At 42.9% G+C, this 18,370-nt stretch overlaps 1 protein-coding gene across 4 annotated transcripts in view; it reads left to right on the plus strand.

The window, feature by feature from the left end:
* The window catches only part of DLG5 (discs large MAGUK scaffold protein 5), a 291,149-nt gene that overhangs the window by 189,359 nt on the left and 83,420 nt on the right, over positions 1 to 18,370 (plus strand). For all 4 annotated transcript variants that reach the window (XM_073686034.1, XM_073686036.1, XM_073686037.1 and 1 more), the window contains 3 exons: positions 300 to 421; positions 13,357 to 13,431; positions 16,566 to 16,734. In XM_073686034.1, the coding sequence (XP_073542135.1) occupies positions 300 to 421; positions 13,357 to 13,431; positions 16,566 to 16,734 (366 nt within the window). The remainder of the gene's footprint in view (positions 1 to 299; positions 422 to 13,356; positions 13,432 to 16,565; positions 16,735 to 18,370) is intronic.

Raw genomic sequence — 18,370 nt, forward strand, 5'->3', positions numbered from 1 at the left:
ATTGTTGGTTACTTGTGTCCAACCTCTGTAAGGAAAATAAAAGCATATAATAGGTTTCACTGTTGCTATGACTTTCATAAAAGTTGACTTTTGATTATGATGAAGAACATTGGCAGTTTTTCTAAAATGTAGGACTGCTATTTTCCATAAGAAGGACTGCATTTGTCCTAATCACAGGGATTGTGTTGATTTGGGCTGTACACAATGTTTTATTCCAGACATTGTATTTGTAAAAAAAAATATTTGAACTGGATTTTAAAGATTTATATTTTATGTAACTGTATTCTAACTCCTCACAGTGCTCAACACCATGGCAGGTTAAGCTTGGATCTGAGTCATAAACACCCAAGTGAATACTGTGATACCTCCCGTCCAAGGGTACCGCATGGCTCAAACTCTCTGCCATCAAGTGCCCGTTTAGGTAAGCAATCTTCTACTTTGGTACTTACCTATGATATTTTCTCTTCCGTGTCATTGGGGTCATAGAGACTTTTGAGTACAATTGTTGCTTCCGTATTAGGAGGTAGACACTAGCCAAGGAGGCACAGTGGACCAGAGCAGCCTAGCTCCTCTGCCTCCTATTGGCAATGGAGTTGGTGTTATGTTCTGCTACCAGAGCTAAGGAAAGAGAGGAGATCTATCCCTACGATAGAACTCAGCTTTATCCCTACGATGTAACAGGGGACCTGATCCTGCGATCAGACCTGCTAAAGTCCTAAGCTAGTCTGTACGGAGACCTATAGATGTGGGGAAGGAATCCCTACAAGTACTAAGGACTGGGAGGAAAATGGGACACCTCCTAACAGAAATAGTAGCAGACAGACAAACAAACAAAATATATAGAACACTGAGGTCTGTAGACCAAGCAAACTAACAGAGTTAGATACAGAGCACAGGCTAGCTAGAAAGTAGTTATACAATGAAGTCCAGCAAAGCCAGAAGGGCGGAGCAGGATTAAATAGGCCAACAAGGTCATGTCACCAGCAAAGGAAAAAACCTAAGAGCAAGGTTCTAACAGTACCCCCCCCTTCTAAGAGGATCCTCCGGATCCCCTAGGACCAGGCTTATCAGGAAATCTCCTGTGAAACGCTCTGATAAGTCTGGACGCGGAAACATCATCTGACCTCACCCAAGAGTTATCCTCGGGTCCGAAACCTTTCCAGGCCACAAGATACTGCAAACTACCTCTATACCGTCTAGAGTTAAGGATGCGAGAAATTTCATATTCCCCGTCCTCCACCACCGGAGGAACAGAGGCAGAGGCGTCGCCATCCGACACAACAGCTTTTTTTAACAGAGAGACATGAAATACCGGATTAATTCTCCAGGAGGTAGGAACCTCCAACCTAACAGCAGATTGGTTGACAACCTGAAGCACCTTAAAGGGCCCTACAAACTTGGGACCCAATTTCTTAGAAGGAATCCTCAACCGCAGATTCCTAGAGGACAACCAAACCATGTCACCAACAGCGAACAAAACCTCCTGTCGTATCCTATCAAAGTAGTCTTTAGATTTTCTGTTGGCCTCCTGAAGATTACCACGCACATCCGTCCAAACTCTCTCCAAATCACCGGAAAAATTCTCCTCCTCAGGCACGGCAGATCCCAACTTGGAGAACGACCCAAACGACGGATGTCTCCCAGAACAACAAAAAAAAGGCGAACAACCAGCAGAAGAAGATGTATGATTGTTCAGAGCAAATTCAGCAAGTGGCAGAAACTCAGACCACCCCTCTTGATTGTCTGCCACAAAACAACGCAAGAACTGCTCAACATCCTGGTTTTTCCTTTCTGTCTGGCCATTAGATTCAGGATGATATCCGGACGAGAACGATAAATGAACTCCCAACCTGTCACAAAAGGCACGCCAAAAACGAGCCACGAACTGAGGACCCCTATCAGAAACAATGTCAGTAGGAACGCCATGAAGTCTGACAATTTCCTTGACAAAGGCCTTAGCGAGAGTTTTAGCGCAGGGCAGTTTGACGAAGGGAACCAAGTGACACATCCTGCTAAAACGGTCCACGACCACCCAGATGACAGTAAAACCCTCAGAGGGGGGAAGGTCAGTTATAAAGTCCATAGCCAAATGTGTCCAAGGAGCACTGGGAACCTCCAAAGGACAAAGCAACCCCGCAGCAGGAGTATGTGAGGACTTAGATCTAGCACATATAGTACATTGACACACCCACTTAATGACTTCCTTCTGCCATCCAGGCCACCAAAAACTGCGACCCACCAGTCTCTTGGTCTCAGAGATGACCTGCCAACCGAGATTCGTGACACTCAACAAACAAATCTCTCCTAAAGGTCCCAGGCACAAACAACCTCCCATGAGGAGTGTTAGATGGGGCATTCTCCTGTGCTTTAAGAATCTCATCTTCCAAAACGGAGTCCAAAGCAGCTATCACAACACCTTCTTGTAAAATGTTCTCCTCTTTCTCAGCACCGACTATGGGAGAAAAACTGCGAGACAAGGCATCCGCCTTAACATTCTTAGTACCAGGGATGTAAGTAACGGAGAAATTAAACCGCGAGAAAAACAGTGACCACCTAGCCTGACGGGCATTCAGGCGCTTGGCAGCATCAAGATATATCAGATTTTTATGATCCGTAAGAACCTGAACGGGAAATTCCGCACCTTCCAAGAAGTGGCGCCAGTGTTCAAATGCGAGTTTAATAGCCAATAATTCCCGATTACCAATATCGTAATTCAGTTCAGTCTCCGAAATTTTTTTTGAAAAAAAGGCACAGGGATGTAATCCATCCCCGTTATCCTGAGACAATACTGCGCCAACCCCCACAGTGGAAGCATCAACCTCAACCAAAAACGGCTTAGTCACATCAGGCTGCATAAGGATGGGAGCAGAGGTGAACCTCTCCTTGAGATACACAAAAGCTTCAATAGCCTCAGAAGACCACTGAATCGCATCAGCACCTTTCCTGGTGAGATCGGTCAGAGGTTTGACAATACTAGAAAATTTTTTTATGAATTTTCTGTAATAATTGGCGAAACCTAAAAACCTCTGTATCGATTTCAAACCAATAGGCCTAGGCCATTCCTGTACAGCTTGAACTTTAACCGGGTCCATCTCAAAACCTTCGCTGGAGATAATGTAACCCAAAAAACTAATTCTCTGTACAGCGAACTCACATTTCTCCAGCTTAGCAAAAAGCGAATTGTCCATTAACAACTGTAATACCTCACGTACGCTCCGCCAATGAGACTCCAGATCCGGCGAATAAATCAAAATGTCATCCAAATACACAACCACATTTTTGCCGATCAAAGGTCTAAGGATGTCATTAATAAGATTCTGAAAAAATGCAGGAGCATTAGTAAGACCAAAAGGCATAACCAGATTCTCAAAATGACCCACAGGAGTGTTAAAAGCAGTCTTCCATTCATCACCCTCCTTCATGCGCAACAGATTGTATGCCCCCTTAAGGTCAATTTTAGAGAACCACTTGGCCCCCATTAACTGGTTAAATAAATCAGGAATCAATGGCAGTGGGTAAGGATTGCGTACAGTAATTTTGTTAATCTCACGAAAATCCAGACAAGGACATAAACCGCCGTCCTTTTTTTTTACAAAAAAAAATCCAACCGCCACAGGGGACTTAGAAGGCCTAATGTGACCGGCGGCCAAACTTGTCTGTATGTATTCCTCCAAAGCCTTCCTCTCAGGAATAGTAAGGTTAAATAAACGACTTTTAGGAAGAGTCGCTCCAGGGACAAATTCAATAGAACAATCATAGTCTCTATGGGGAGGCAAAACCTGCGATTCCTTCTCAGAAAAAACTCTCCAAAAATCCTGAATAGGAACAGGCAATTCTCCCCTATCCAAAGCTGCAATACGCCCGTTACAACACTTGTCATAACATTTATGGCTCCAGGATTTAATTTCACTGGTAGACCAATCCAGTACAGGATTGTGAAATTTTAACCAGGGCAATCCCAATATTACTGGAGAAGGCAAGTTATTCAAAACTACCAAATCCAATTTCTCATGGTGAACACCATTAATAGTGAGAGGAAATTCACAGACCTTGAGAGTAATATTCTTCAAAGGGGAACCATCCACAGAAACCACAGCAATGGGGGATGATAAAGGTTCGGGTTTTAAATTGAGTCTTTCCAAGAATCCCCCATCAATTACATTCAGAGTAGACCCACAATCGACAAACACCCAAAATTCCATTAATTTTTCCTGAGCAATCGTGGAAGCAGCTAAAAATACACCCTTGGAATTTAAACAGGCAATACGGGCATGACTGACCATTTTTTTTTTCTTTCTTCATACGAAGCTCACAGCCTTTAATCAAATGACCAGATTTTCCGCAATAGAAACACAAGCCTTCAAAAAATCTGCGGTCTTTTTCTTGAGAGCGAGGTGCCACCGATCCAATCTCCATCGGTTCACCACTGTTAGTACACACATTCTCATAACCAGAAACTGACATAGCAGAGGATTTGCTCTCATTAGCCCTTGCACGCAGTCTCCTATCCACCCGTATAGCTAATTGCATAGCCTGTTGCAAATCTTCAGGTGTAGGATAAGCAATTAGCAGGTCTTTAACCCTTTCATTGAGCCCAGCAAGAAATAGACTTTTCAGAGCAGAATCGTTCCACCCTGTTTGAGTAGACCATCGACGGAAATGAGTACCATATTTTTCCACATTACCTGATCCCTGTCTCAAACGTCTTAACTCAGTCTCAGCTGATGCGACACGGTCAGGATCATCATATAATAGCCCCAAAGCAGAAAAAAAACTATCCACTGATCTGAAGCATGTATCACTAGGTTGCAAAGAAAAGGCCCACTCCTGAGGCTCTTTGCGCAAAAGTGACATTATGAACCCTATGCGCTGGGATTCATCCCCAGAGGATTTGGGTCTCAAACGAAAATACAATAAGCAAGCATTTTTAAATGAAAAAAATTCTCGGTGTTCACCAAAAAATAAATCCGGCAAACATACCTTAGGCTCCAAGAAATGTGCTCCAGGACAGTTACTCACGTGCTGACGGAGCTCGGCCACCTCCAGAGAGAGTCCCTGCAGGCGATGAGCCAAATCCTGAACCGACACCATGATGGAACAGAAAAATCTTTCCTTAGAGAATTTGCAGGCTGGACTTACTGTTATGTTCTGCTACCAGAGCTAAGGAAAGAGAGGAGATCTGTCCCTACGATAGAACTCAGCTTTATCCCTACGATGTAACAGGGGACCTGATCCTGCGATCAGACCTGCTAAAGTCCTAAGCTAGTCTGTACGGAGACCTATAGATGTGGGGAAGGAATCCCTACAAGTACTAAGGACTGGGAGGAAAATGGGACACCTCCTAACAGAAATAGTAGCAGACAGACAAACAAACAAAATATATAGAACACTGAGGTCCGTAGACCAAGCAAACTAACAGAGTTAGATACAGAGCACAGGCTAGCTAGAAAGTAGTTATACAATGAAGTCCAGCAAAGCCAGAAGGGCGGAGCAGGATTAAATAGGCCAACAAGGTCATGTCACCAGCAAAGGAAAAAACCTAAGAGCAAGGTTCTAACAGTACCCCCCCCTTCTAAGAGGATCCTCCGGATCCCCTAGGACCAGGCTTATCAGGAAATCTCCTGTGAAACGCTCTGATAAGTCTGGACGCGGAAACATCATCTGACCTCACCCAAGAGTTATCCTCGGGTCCGAAACCTTTCCAGGCCACAAGATACTGCAAACTACCTCTATACCGTCTAGAGTTAAGGATGCGAGAAATTTCATATTCCCCGTCCTCCACCACCGGAGGAACAGAGGCAGAGGCGTTCTAACAGTTGGATTTTTCTTGTCTGCTCACCCCACTATCCTGACCAAGGGACAGTTGCTGAAGGAGGTAACCCTGCTGTTACTTAAGGGAAGCCAAAGCAAAGAGAATAATCTTGTGGGGGCAGTATTTCAGGGTTAAGTGACTATATAAACAAAAAAAATCTTTCATTTTTATCAACATCTAGCTTGCACTCTCATTTGACCCTAATGACGCAGGAGACCCTCTATTTACTTATTAGTTGCCAGCATGGACCAACTTTATTAACTACTCCCCATGTTGGATGCACTACTCTCCAATCTCGGGACCAATGTCAGGAGCTGAGCCAGCACAATACCAGGGAAATGCTGGCTGTATTACACAGCCAGCACCTGACATTTAACATCAGTAAGCAAAGGCGACGACGGCATTAAAGACTCGCAGTCTTAGAGGGGGGGGGGGGGGGCTAGGCTCTTCCGTCACCTGAGATGTAATATTCAGGGGTGCCAGCGGGTTGGCGTGGCAGCCGGGGGCATGCTATGACGTAACACCTGTGACGACCAGCCTGTGGTTTGGTTTCATAGCAGTATACAGAACAAGTGAATTTTTTTTTTTTTTTTTTTTAGTAAAGAAAATAGAAGCAAAAACAATAAAAAGAACAGTAACAAACATTTGGTATTGCTGAGTCTGTAAAGGTCCGATTGATTAAAGTATAAAATTAATTAACCCGTATGGTAAAAGCCTTAATGAAAAAAAAAATGAAAATGCCAGAAATGTGGCTTTTCGGTGTCTACAGCTGCACCAAACGTATAAAAGAAGTATTCAAAACATTGTATTTATTCCAAAATGGTATCAATAAAAAATGTCACCACATCAGACAAGCTCTCCCACAGCTCCATTTGCTTAAAAATGAAGACTTTATGGGTCTGAAAATATGACAACACAAAAATTTTTTTTCTTTTTGTTTGCAAATGTCTGAATTTTATGTAATTAAAAAAACAATAAAACTTTACAAGCTTGGTATCGCCGTAATCGTACTTACTTGTAGAATAATATAGCCAAGTCATTTTTACTGCTTAATAAACGCCATAAAACAATTTTCCCCAAATAACTGAGGAAATTGTGGTTTCTTTTTTTGCAATTTCAGCGCTCTTGGAATTCTTATTCTCACTTCCCAGTGAATTGTTTGGTGTCGTTCAAAACTAGAACTCATCCCGTAAATAAGCGCTCATACAACTGTGCAGTGCTGGGTTCTTGGTTCTAATCCCACAAAGGACAATGTCTACAAGGAGTTTGTATGTTCTCCCCGTGTTTGCGCGGGTTTCATCTGGTGACTACGTTTTTCTCCCACACTCCAAAGACATACTGATAGAGAATTTAGATTGTGAGCCCCAATGGGGGCTATGATAATGTCTATAAAGCTATGCGGAATAATATAGCGCTATATAAGCAAGCATAACAAATAAAAATAGAAAAGTTATGGACCTTGTAAGGAGGAGAGGTAAAACATAAGATCAAATTGAAAACAAAATCACCTGGTGATGAAGGGGTCAATGTACATGTCTAGTGATTATATTTTATAGTATATGCTTTGGAATTGATTAGGAAGTGTCTTAGGAAACATCACATTTTTTTTTTTTTAATATTCGAGGGCCTTTTTTTTATTCCAAGCAGATCGGTAGGGGTCTTGAACCAAAGACCTCCATTGATCACTCTAAAAGCTCCACTCGAGGTGCACAGCTTAATCAATAGGAGCACATAACTCTTGCCTGAGAGAAAAAACAGAGTGGGGTACGGATTCAATAGAAATCCTAAACTTAAAATCTTCTTACCTTAGAGACTGGCAAACTCTCAAAGACTGCAGAGGTGGTTGTTAACCTAGGAAACAAGCAGTGCGCAATAAAGTTAAAAATCCCTCTGTTCTTGATAATGGAGGGGATTTTAATAAGAGGTAAAATGCATAGTTACTGTTTTTTCAAGCGCTTTGCAATTTTTTCCCTTTAAAGGAAATCTGTAAGCAGGTTTTTGCTACCTCATCTGAAAGTAGCCTGATGTAGGCAAAGAGAAGATGAATCCAACGATGTATCACTTAGATTACTGGGTGCAGTCGTTCTCCCACAACCAGAGTTTTTAAGATTTAGCAATGAAGCAGAGCTGAGCAAGCTAACCCCGTCCACACCAGGCTTTCGGTGTACAAAGTCCATAGACAGTGAGGTGCTTCGTTGTCAGACTAGTAGGGCAATGTTAAACTCTTAGTCACTGTCACTTAGTGACAAGGGACTGTGGGCACCTACCCGATCCCTCGAACTAGTGGCGCCCTAGGCTATCCCTGTCCCCGAGATTACCCCGGATGGTGAAGATGCTGCGGTCTCGTACCTTGCTATGCTCCTATCTTACCCATACCTGTTCCCTCCCCCACCGAGGGAGGTGTGAAGCCGAAATGTATAGGCAAACACTAACCTGAGAGACAGGGATAAAATAAAACTACAATCATACAGATACACTCACAAAACTACAGAGTGGGAAACAGGTGGAATAGGAAGGAAGAAACCAAATGGGAGAGGATAAGGATAAACATGCAAACCAAATCCACTCAGCAATCTTCTGAAAAGCTGTCAAACCACCTACTCCAAACACTGAACTCTCTCCTTCAACTCCAAAACAGGTAGTGATAACCATCACTAGCAAGGTCAGAAGCATGGAAGAGGGTTCTTATATGTGCTTGAGTAACCAACTCAGAACAGCTGATACAACCCAAGACAGAAAACTCCAGGAGTCCAACTAAGCAGTTTAACCCTTACAGCACAGGAGCAAAGAATGCCAGAACTGCTAATAGGATGGTGAAGCCATTCTAACTACCACAGGTGTATGTGTCACCAGATGCTGCAATTATCTGATCCCACTCTGTCGCGGTATCCTCGTGACACTTAGACATAAATTCTTCACAGTTAGTAAACAACAGCAGGCACTTTGACATTTGACACATCCCTGAATTCTGTGTTTCAGCCTCTATCTTTTGCTGTCTTCAGATTACATAGCAAAATCCTGCTGACAGATTCCCTTTAATAAGATAAAATACAAAGAGAGAGAGAGCGCAAAGCCCAATAGGGTTACACCTGTAGGCATAGGGGATAATGGTAAAAAGGTGGTTCTCACCTGGTTTGGTTGTGTGAGGACACAACTACCATCACGTATAAAAGGCAGCTGCAGCGGATCTCCAATAGGTGTCCCACAGGACCAGAATAAATCCAAAGGCGGTGTAGGTAGAGATATACGTCCGCGCCGCTGAAAAATCCTCAAATCAGGAATATATAATAAAATCCTTGTTTATTGGTAAATGCCTACGCGTTTCTGGGTGTTCCACACCCCTTCATCAGGGCACCAACAGATATATCAATGTATGCACTGAAACACTCCATTTATATACAGACATGAAGTGAAAAAAATGTGTGCAAAAACGGAAGAGCAGAAAAAAACAACATAACCTTTGCACCTAAGGCCGTGTGCAAAAAACCTTCAACCTTGATAAAGTTTTGTTGAAGGTTTTTTGCAAAAGAAAAACTGAAATATCACATGGTCATAAGTATTCAGACCCTTTGCTCAGTATTGAGTAGAAGCACCCTTTTGAGCTAGTACAGCCATGAGTCTTCTTGGGAATGAAGCAAGTTTTTCACACCTGGATTTGGGGATCCTCTGCCATCCTTCCTTGCAGATCCTCTCCCGTTCCGTTAGGTTGGATGGTGAACGTTGGTGGACAGCCATTTTCAGGTCTCTCCAGAGATGCTCAATTGGGTTTAGGTCAGGGCTCTGGCTGGGCCAGTCAAGAATGGTCACAGATTTGTTCTGAAGCCACTCCTTTGTTATTTTAGCTGTGTGCTTAGGGTCATTGTCTTGTTGGAAGGTGAACCTTCAGCCAAGTCTGAGGTCCAGAGCACAGTGGAAGAGGTTTTCATCCAGGATATTTCTGTACTTGGCCGCATTAATGTTTCCTTTAATTGCAACCAGTCGTCCTGTCCCTGCAGCTGAAAAGCACCCCCATAGCATGATGCTGCCACCACCATGTCTCACTGTTGGGATTGTATTGGGCAGGTGATGAGCAGTGCCTGGTTTTCTCCACACATACCACTTAGAATTATCACCAAAAAGTTCTATCTTTATCTTATCAGACCAGAGAATCTTATTTCTCATAGTCTGGGAGTCCTTCATGTGTGTTTGAGCAAACTCTATGCGGGCTTTCATATGTCTTGCACTGAGGAGAGGCTTCTGTCAGGCCACTCTCCAATAAAGGCCTGACTGGTGGAGGGCTGCAGTGATAGTTGACTTTGTGGAATTTTCTCCCATCTCCCTACTGCATCTCTGGAGCTCAGCCACAGGGATCTTGGGGTTCTTCTTTACCTCTCTTACCAAGGCTCTTCTCCCACGATTGCTCAGTTTGGCTGGACGGCTAGGTCTAGGAAGACGTCTGGTGGTCCCAAACTTCTTCCATTTAAGGATTATGGAGACCACTGTGCTCTTAGGAACCTTGAGTACTGCAGAAATTCTTTTGTAACCTTGGCCAGATCTGTGCCTTGTCACAATTCTGTCTCTGAGCTCCTTGGGCATTTCCTTTGAGCTCATGATTCTCATTTGGTCTGACATGCACTGTGAGCTGTGAGGTCTTATATAGACAGGTGTGTGCCTTTCCAAATCAAGTCCTATCAGTTTAATTAAACACAGCTGGACTCCAATGAAGGAGTTGAACCATCTCAAGGAGGATCGCAAGGAAATGGACAGCATGTGACTTAAATATGAGTGTCTGAGCAAAGGGTCTGAATACTTATGACTATGTGATATTTCAGTTTTTCTTTTTTAATAAATTTGCAAAAATTTCTACATTTCTGTTTTTTTTTAGTCAAGATGGGGTGCAGAGTGTACATTAATGAGAAAAAAATGAACTTTTTAGAATTCACCAAATGGCTGCAATGAAACAAAAAGTGAAAAATTTAAAAGGGGTCTGAATACTTTCCGTACCCACTGTACATGTATAGAGAAATACGGACTGTGTGCAGACTACAACAGACATGCACATCTACAGTCATGGCCGAAAGTGTTGGCACCCTTGAAATTGTTCCAGAAAATGAAGCATTTCTCCAAGAAAATAATTGCAATTGCTCATGTTTTGTTATACACGTTTATTTCCTTTGTGTGTATTGGAACAACACAAAACAAAACAGAGGAAAAAGGGCAAATTGAACAGAATTTCACACAAAACCCCAAAAAAGGGCTAGACAAAATTGTTGGCACCCTCAACTTAATATTTGGTTGCACACTCTTTGTAATGAATTACTTCAATCAATCGCTTCCTATAACCATCAAAAAGCTTCTTATACCATTCAACTGGAATTATGGACCTCTCTTCTTTTGCAAACTGCTGCAGGTCTCTCATATTTGAAGGGTGCCTTCTCCTAACAGAAATTTTAAGATCTCTCCACAGGTGTTCACTGGGATTTAGATCCGGACTCCTTGCTGGCCACTTCAGACCTCTCCAGTGCTTTGTTTCCATCCATTTCTGGGGGCTTCTTGAAGTATGTTTGGGGAAAGACCCATGACCTAGGACGCAAACCCAGCTTTCTGACACTGGACACTACATTGCGACCTAAAATCCATTGGTAATCTTCAGATTTCATGACGCCTTGCACACAGTCAAGGCACCCAGTGCCAGCAAAACAACCCCAAAACATATTTGCATATTTGAATCTTCACCATATTTGACTGTAGGTACTGTGTTCTTTTCTTTGTAGGCCACATTCAATTTTCCATTAACAGTAGGATGATGTGCTTTACCAAAAAGCTCTATCTTGGTCTCATCTGTCCACAAGACGCTTTCCCAGAAGGATTTTGGCTTACTCAAATACATTTTGGCAAACTGTAGTCTAGCTTTTATATGTCTGTGTCAGTAGTGGGGTCCTACTGCATTGCTTGTCATAGCGTTTAATTTCAATCAAATGTCGACGGATTGTTCGCACTGACACTGATGTACCCTGAGCCTGCAGGACAGCTTGAATTTCTTTGGAACTTGATTGGGGCTGCTTATCCACCGTTCAAACTATCCTGCGTTGCAACCTTTCATCAATTTTTCTCTGCCGTCTATATGCAGGCAGATTATCTACAATGCCATGGGTTGAAAGCTTCTTGATTATGTTTTTTCACCGTTGACAATGGAACAAAAAGTTCTCTGGAGATGTACTTGTAACCTTGAGATTGTCGATATTGTTCAACAAGTTTGGTTCTCAAGTCCTCAGACATTTCTCTTTTCCTCTTTCTGTTCTCCATGCTTACTGTGGCACAAACAGACACACAATGCAAAGATTGAGTGAACTTCTCCCCTTTTTAGCTGGTTTTAGGTGTGATTTTCATATTGGCCACACCTGTTACTTGCCACAGATTAGTTTGAACTAGCATCACATGCTTGAAACAAAGTTGTTTACCCATGATTTTGGAAAGGTGCCAACAATTTTGTACGGCCCATCTCTAGGGTTTTGTGTGAAATTATGTCCAATTTGCCTTTTTCTCTGTTTTTTTTGTGTTGTTCCAATTCACACAAAGGAAATAAACATGTGTATAATAAAACATGTGTAATTGCAATAATTTTCTTGGAGAAATACTTCATTTTCTGAAACAATTTCAAGGGTTCCAACACTTTCGGCTGTTACTGTACCTTTCTTGGTGGATTTCTCTACTAATAGGTGGTGAGCACAGTGAGCGGTAATTGGGAGATATACGATGTCTGTGTTCCCATTTCTCACTGAACCAACTGCTGTGTGGAAAGATGTCTGACATCTACTGGTAAAAGCTCCCATGTAATGTTCACCTTTTAGCACTACATGGCAGACAGCATTAGCGAGAGCCACAGATAGAAGCCTGGAAGAGTTGATGCGTGTAACTCCCTACTGTGTATGTTCCTGGATTTAATTGAGTCTGATTTATCTTTATTAATATCATGTGGACAAGAATACTCATTATAATCGTACAGAACTGTCAGTGTCCACCTCCTTTATAGGTTGGGAGTTTGCTGTTCAGTAAATATTACAATGCACTGCACATAAGGCATAAATGTAATTTCCGGTGGTCATACTATTTTCACTTGTCTAAGAAGAAAATTCTCATTTGATATATATGTGTTTGTAGTCTTATTTTTTATCATGTAATCCTCAAAAAAGGAGCAGTCCCTTTCTGCTTCTTGCACCATTTTGTAAAAAAGGGTTCCCAGATAAAAAAATGATCATAGACGGACCCACATTTGGTATTCCTAAGGATCACCTGTAATCCCTTGGAAATCTCGTCGCAAGCGTTAATTCTTCATTCAGTACTAATGGGAAATGGTGCCTATATTATATAATCAATAGAATGTCTGTTGTAGAGACCGATATGATTTTTCCTCCAGAAAGAGAGATGCACTTTTGTAGCTACTTTCTCTTCTGGTTGATAGATTGTGGAACTCTTCTCTGTATTAATTTTTTTCCCCTCAAGCAGCCAAAACATATAAGTATACTAATCACATTTTTTTTACATTGTCTGGTTCTGTCTTTCAGGAGCCTCAAAAACTGAACGCATTAAAATCCCATTAACACCAAGATATTTGAGGTGCACAATGGGGTCAGACAGAGGTATGTTCTATATTGTGTTTTGTGTGAGAACATAGTGTGTCAAAGTAAACCTGACCGCTGATACATGGTGTCCAATCCACGTGTAGTAGCATGTATCAGGCACTGTGGCTGTATGATCTCAGCCAGGTATGTCTGACTCTTAACTATTCAGATATGTGGGTCCCTGGCGGCTTCTCCCCATCCGCTGCACTGGAAAGACAAGTCTCTCCCTACGTGCCATTATCGGGAGACACCTGTCAATCCAGAGCCGCAATTTAAAGTATGTTTTTCTCTTAAACGCCACAGTGTTTAAATCCAACATACCTAGCTGAGATCGCACAGCCGGTGTCTGATACAAGCTGCCCACAAATCAGGCTCCATGTATCAGCCTGTCACCTGAAATTACGCTATTAACCTGCAGATATACGGTTAATCTGCAGGTTAACAGCGTTATTATGCTGCCCGGTGCCTGCACGCAGCCATATGCAGTGGGGAGAAATTAAATTTTATTCTCCTCACCGGCATTCAGTTTCAGTCATGGAGGCGGGGGCGCCACTGGTTGGGTCATTGCTCTGAGAATACCGAGTGGCTGCTGTAACCACACTGTCTGACACTCCTTCTGCATTGGGGCCAGCTGTCAGTCAGGGCCTGGGGCATGGTTACAGTGGCTGCTCTGTATTCTCAGCGATGACTGAACCCACGGCGCCCCGACCCCATGACTGAAACCGAATGCTGGCGGGGAGAATAAAGTTAATTTTCTCCCTGCTGCATTCAGCTGCGTGCAGGCTCCGGACAGCATAATAACTCTGTTAACCTGCAGATTAACCGCATATCTGCAGGTTAATAGCATTATTTCTGGTGACAGGTTCCCTTTAAAGCGCACCTGTCAGCATGATTGTGCTTAGTAAACCATATACACTGTCAGGTGGGTGCCGTTATACCGATTACTATGATACCTTTGTTGATGAAATCCACTTTTATAATCTTTATTTTCATTTTTGAGATAATGAGATGCTCATGCTTCGGGGCCGGCCTTTGAGGAGGGGCTTTATCTGGTGCTTTCACTATGTATTCCTATGTCTGCTTTCTGACAGGTCACTGTGCTTTCAGTGACCTGCCTACTATTTTAAGTGCTGCATGTGTAATTGTGTTACAAACCTGAAATTTACATGCAGCAAAACTGCCCCCCGCCCACCCAGTAGCATCTCTTTTGCCGAGAGATGCTACTGCGCAAGCGCGGCCGGCGATGACATATTGCTGCAGGCAGATTTTCTTTTTCCTCCAGAAAAAACGGCGTGTGCAGTAGCATCTATTGCTTACCGATAGATGCTACTGGGCAAGCGCTGCTAAAAGAAAAAACAGAAAAAAAACAAAGAAACACAATAAACAAATACCCTGCAATAAATAAATAAACCGCAATAGTGCATGGAAATAACAAAAGGTACTTAGCTAACATAATTTCGATCAAAATAATGCGAAAGCCATCTCGCCTCGTCACAGTGACTCTTTTGGGACACTCCTAACTTTAATATTTAAAGCCCTCGTCTCACATAGTGAGATCGCTAGCGAGATCGCTGCTGTGTAACGGTTTTGGTGACGCAACAGCGACCTCACCAGCGATGTCGCTATGTGTGACACTTTGCAGCGATCAGGCCCCTGCTGTGAGGTCGCTGATCGCTGCAAAGTGTCCTGGACCATTTTTTGGTCGTTGCTCTCCCGCTGGTCAGCACACATCGCTGTGTGTGACCAGCGGGAGCAGCGATCAGGCTGGTAACTATGGTAAACATCGGGTTACTAGGGGCACACACGCACCTAGTAACCCCTTGTTTATCATGGTTACGAGCCTGCTAAAGTGAGCGGTAACCTCCCGCTCACTGTAGCAGAGTGGTAACCATGATAAACAACGGGTTACTAGGGACACGTGTGCCCCTAGTAACCCGATGTTTACCATAGTTACCAGCCTGCTCCTGCTTCAGCAGGCTGGTAACCAGGAGCAGGACATCGTGGAAAGATTCTTTCCACGATGGCGCTGCTCCCCTGATCGTTGGTGAGCCTGCCTGTTTGACAGCTCACCAGCGACCACATAGCGACGCAGCAACGATCCCTGACAGGTCGTATCGTTGTCGGGATCGTTGCAGCGTCGCTAAGTGTGACGGGGCCTTAAGACCTTACCGTTTGTCAAGTGACATGCATGTGGATAAGGGCTGAGAGACTGAACCCAGCTGGTGGACACAGAGACCTGGGAAGCAAAATGAATAAACTTTCCAGCTCAAGGAAAGGGCGGCCACACCCTTATATGCACTTGTTTACATTAGACTGAAAAAACCTGAGTTTAAGTGTAGAACATGGTAGCTGATTGACGGACATCTGATCAAACTTGTCGATCAGTGAACACCAATAACGCTGCACATGGCATTAGAAGGTAGCATGTGCACAATGCCTTGTGCTGTGTTAAAAAAAAAAAAAAAAAAAAAAAAAGAGGAATCAGTCAGCAGTTTTTTTCTATTTAATCTGAGAGTTGCATAATATTGGGCAAGAGAGCCTGATTCCAGGCATATGTCACTTACTTGGCTGTGTGTTGTAGTTTCAGTACAATCAGTGTTTGATCAGCAAAATATTATCACTGCCAGACTAGATCTCATGTGCTGGCCAATCAGGTTAATCTATGTAACTCCACCCCATCAGTGATTGGCAGCTTGCTGATAATTTACGACAAATCACAGTGTACACAGGGAGCTGCAAATCAGTAGTGGGGGTGGAGTTATACTCAGCTCAGCATTCTGACCACTGCTGTATCCACAACAGGGGAAACAGAGATTCATCAGAACTACACTAAGCAGTCCAGTAAGTGATACATCCTTGGAATCAGGTTCTCTGCTCTGACATCATGCTGCTCTCAGAATACATAGCAAAAACCTGCTAATAGATTCCCTTTAATGTAGAATACTGATGAGCCAGTCTGGACCATGTTTTGGACTGAAAGCTGCAACAGTTTTGAAAACAGGACATAAGTGCTCCTCTGTTTTAATTTTCAGGTAACTCAATAAAATGGACGTTTGTTGCACATTTCTAGAGATTATTAAAACGTGGCTAACATGTTGCTTTTTGTACAAAGATATATGCCCATGTGCATTGTCTTTCCTTTTTATTCATAGGTTCTCTTTCACAATCCGAGTGCAGTAGTCCCAGCCTTGCAAGCCCTCCTCATTCTCCCCTTAACTTAGAAATGTCGTCGTTTGCAAGTAGCCAGTCGCAAAATTCTATTGCTAGCTTGCCTAGAATTTCCATCAGCACTGTACCCATGGCGGAACGCAGGAAAGACAGGTAAAATATTATTTTTTTGTAACTAAATATTATTTTGCAATAATCCTGTTTCGGCATGGTATTATAACTTTCATTACAAAATGTTAGGTAGCAGATCCAATTATTTTTGCTGGAGTCAAACATCTATAATAATAGAATTGGAGACACATCCTGACAAAATTAGACCTATTGTGCCAGATTAAGTTCAGATAAGTTGTATTTGTCATATTATCTCATTCATGTTTATGGGGGACACAGAAGACCTAGGGTATAGTTGCTGCCACTAGAGGCGAGCACTAAGCAGCGAAGTGTCAGCTCCTCTTAGCAGCTGTACTCCTGCAGCCACTGAGCTGATGATAAGCTGAATCAGTTTTAGCATGATATCCCTGGTGTTGCGGAGCTCTTCTACTTTTATTATTGTAGTTTACTATTTTTCACATTTTTCTCTCTAACTAGGAAATTTGGGAAAACACAATCTCCCTGCTTATCCTTAAAGAAGCGCTCTCATCAAACATATTTTTCCCTTGATATATTGCAGTCAGGTATTATATACTTACAATTGCTCATTTTGCCTTTCTGCCTAGTTAATTCTTCTTTTTTCCATTAGGTCTGTGACATCATGTGATTAAAAACTGACTAGCTGAATCCTTCTAAGCTCTATGTGGAAACTGGGGGTCAATTTTCCCTGTGTGACTGATAAGTCACTGCAAAAGTCCCTGACAAGGAGTGGGGAGCAGCTGGATCAAGAGTTGAAGAGGGGAATGATAAATGTAGGGACAAGAGACTTCCTGTTTCTACAAACCGCACAGAAAAGAGAAGAATTAGCTGGGTCCAAAGACTAAATGAGCAATTGTAAATACACAGTGCTTCATAATATGGTAGCTGCAATATATTAAGAGGATAAAACGTTGATGGGAGTGCTTCTTTAAATGGGGAGAGAGGACAGTTTTGAATTTGCACACCGCTTCCTTCTGCTACTACACATGTAGGCTGTGTGCCCACGATGCGTTTTTTAAGCGTTTCCGCAGCGGCAAAAACGCTGCAGAAATACTTAAAAAACGCATGGTAGAAGGCCTGCCATGTTTCCAATGATAATCCGCATGTGCTGTGCACATGCTGCGGAAATTTCCGCTGCGGATTATCATTGCGGAATAAAACGCAGCACTACCAATTATTTTGCGGAAGCGCTGCGTTTTCGCCGCCATTGACTTGCATTGGAACGCATGTATTCCGCATCACTGTATATGTAGATGCGCATTCCATGCATTTCAATGTGCGGATGGTACCCAGGTGTGGAGGACAGGAGACTCTCCTCCGGAACTGGGTACCATAGAAAACTGTAAAAAAAAGAATAAAATAAAAAATAAATATTATACTTACCTTCTGATAGCCCCCGCTCTCCTTGTCTTCACTTGCCGGCAGCTCGCGATGGACTGAAGGACCTGCGCTGATGTCATAGTCGTGTGACGGCTCACGTGATGCTGACGTCAGCAGGTCCTTCAGTGTAACGCGATCTGCCGGCAAGGGAGAACGGAGGGAATCAAGACACCGGGGGCCATCAGAAGGTAAGTATAGATTTATTTTTTACCATTCTTTACGGTCACACTATATAAATCCATGCCTTTTGCATGGATTTATATAGTGTGACCAAGTTGTC

The sequence above is a fragment of the Phyllobates terribilis genome, unplaced genomic scaffold, assembly GCF_046119375.1.
Source record: "Phyllobates terribilis strain yellow unplaced genomic scaffold, ASM4611937v1 Scaffold_5__5_contigs__length_657084704, whole genome shotgun sequence".
Lineage (NCBI taxonomy): Eukaryota > Metazoa > Chordata > Amphibia > Anura > Dendrobatidae > Phyllobates > Phyllobates terribilis.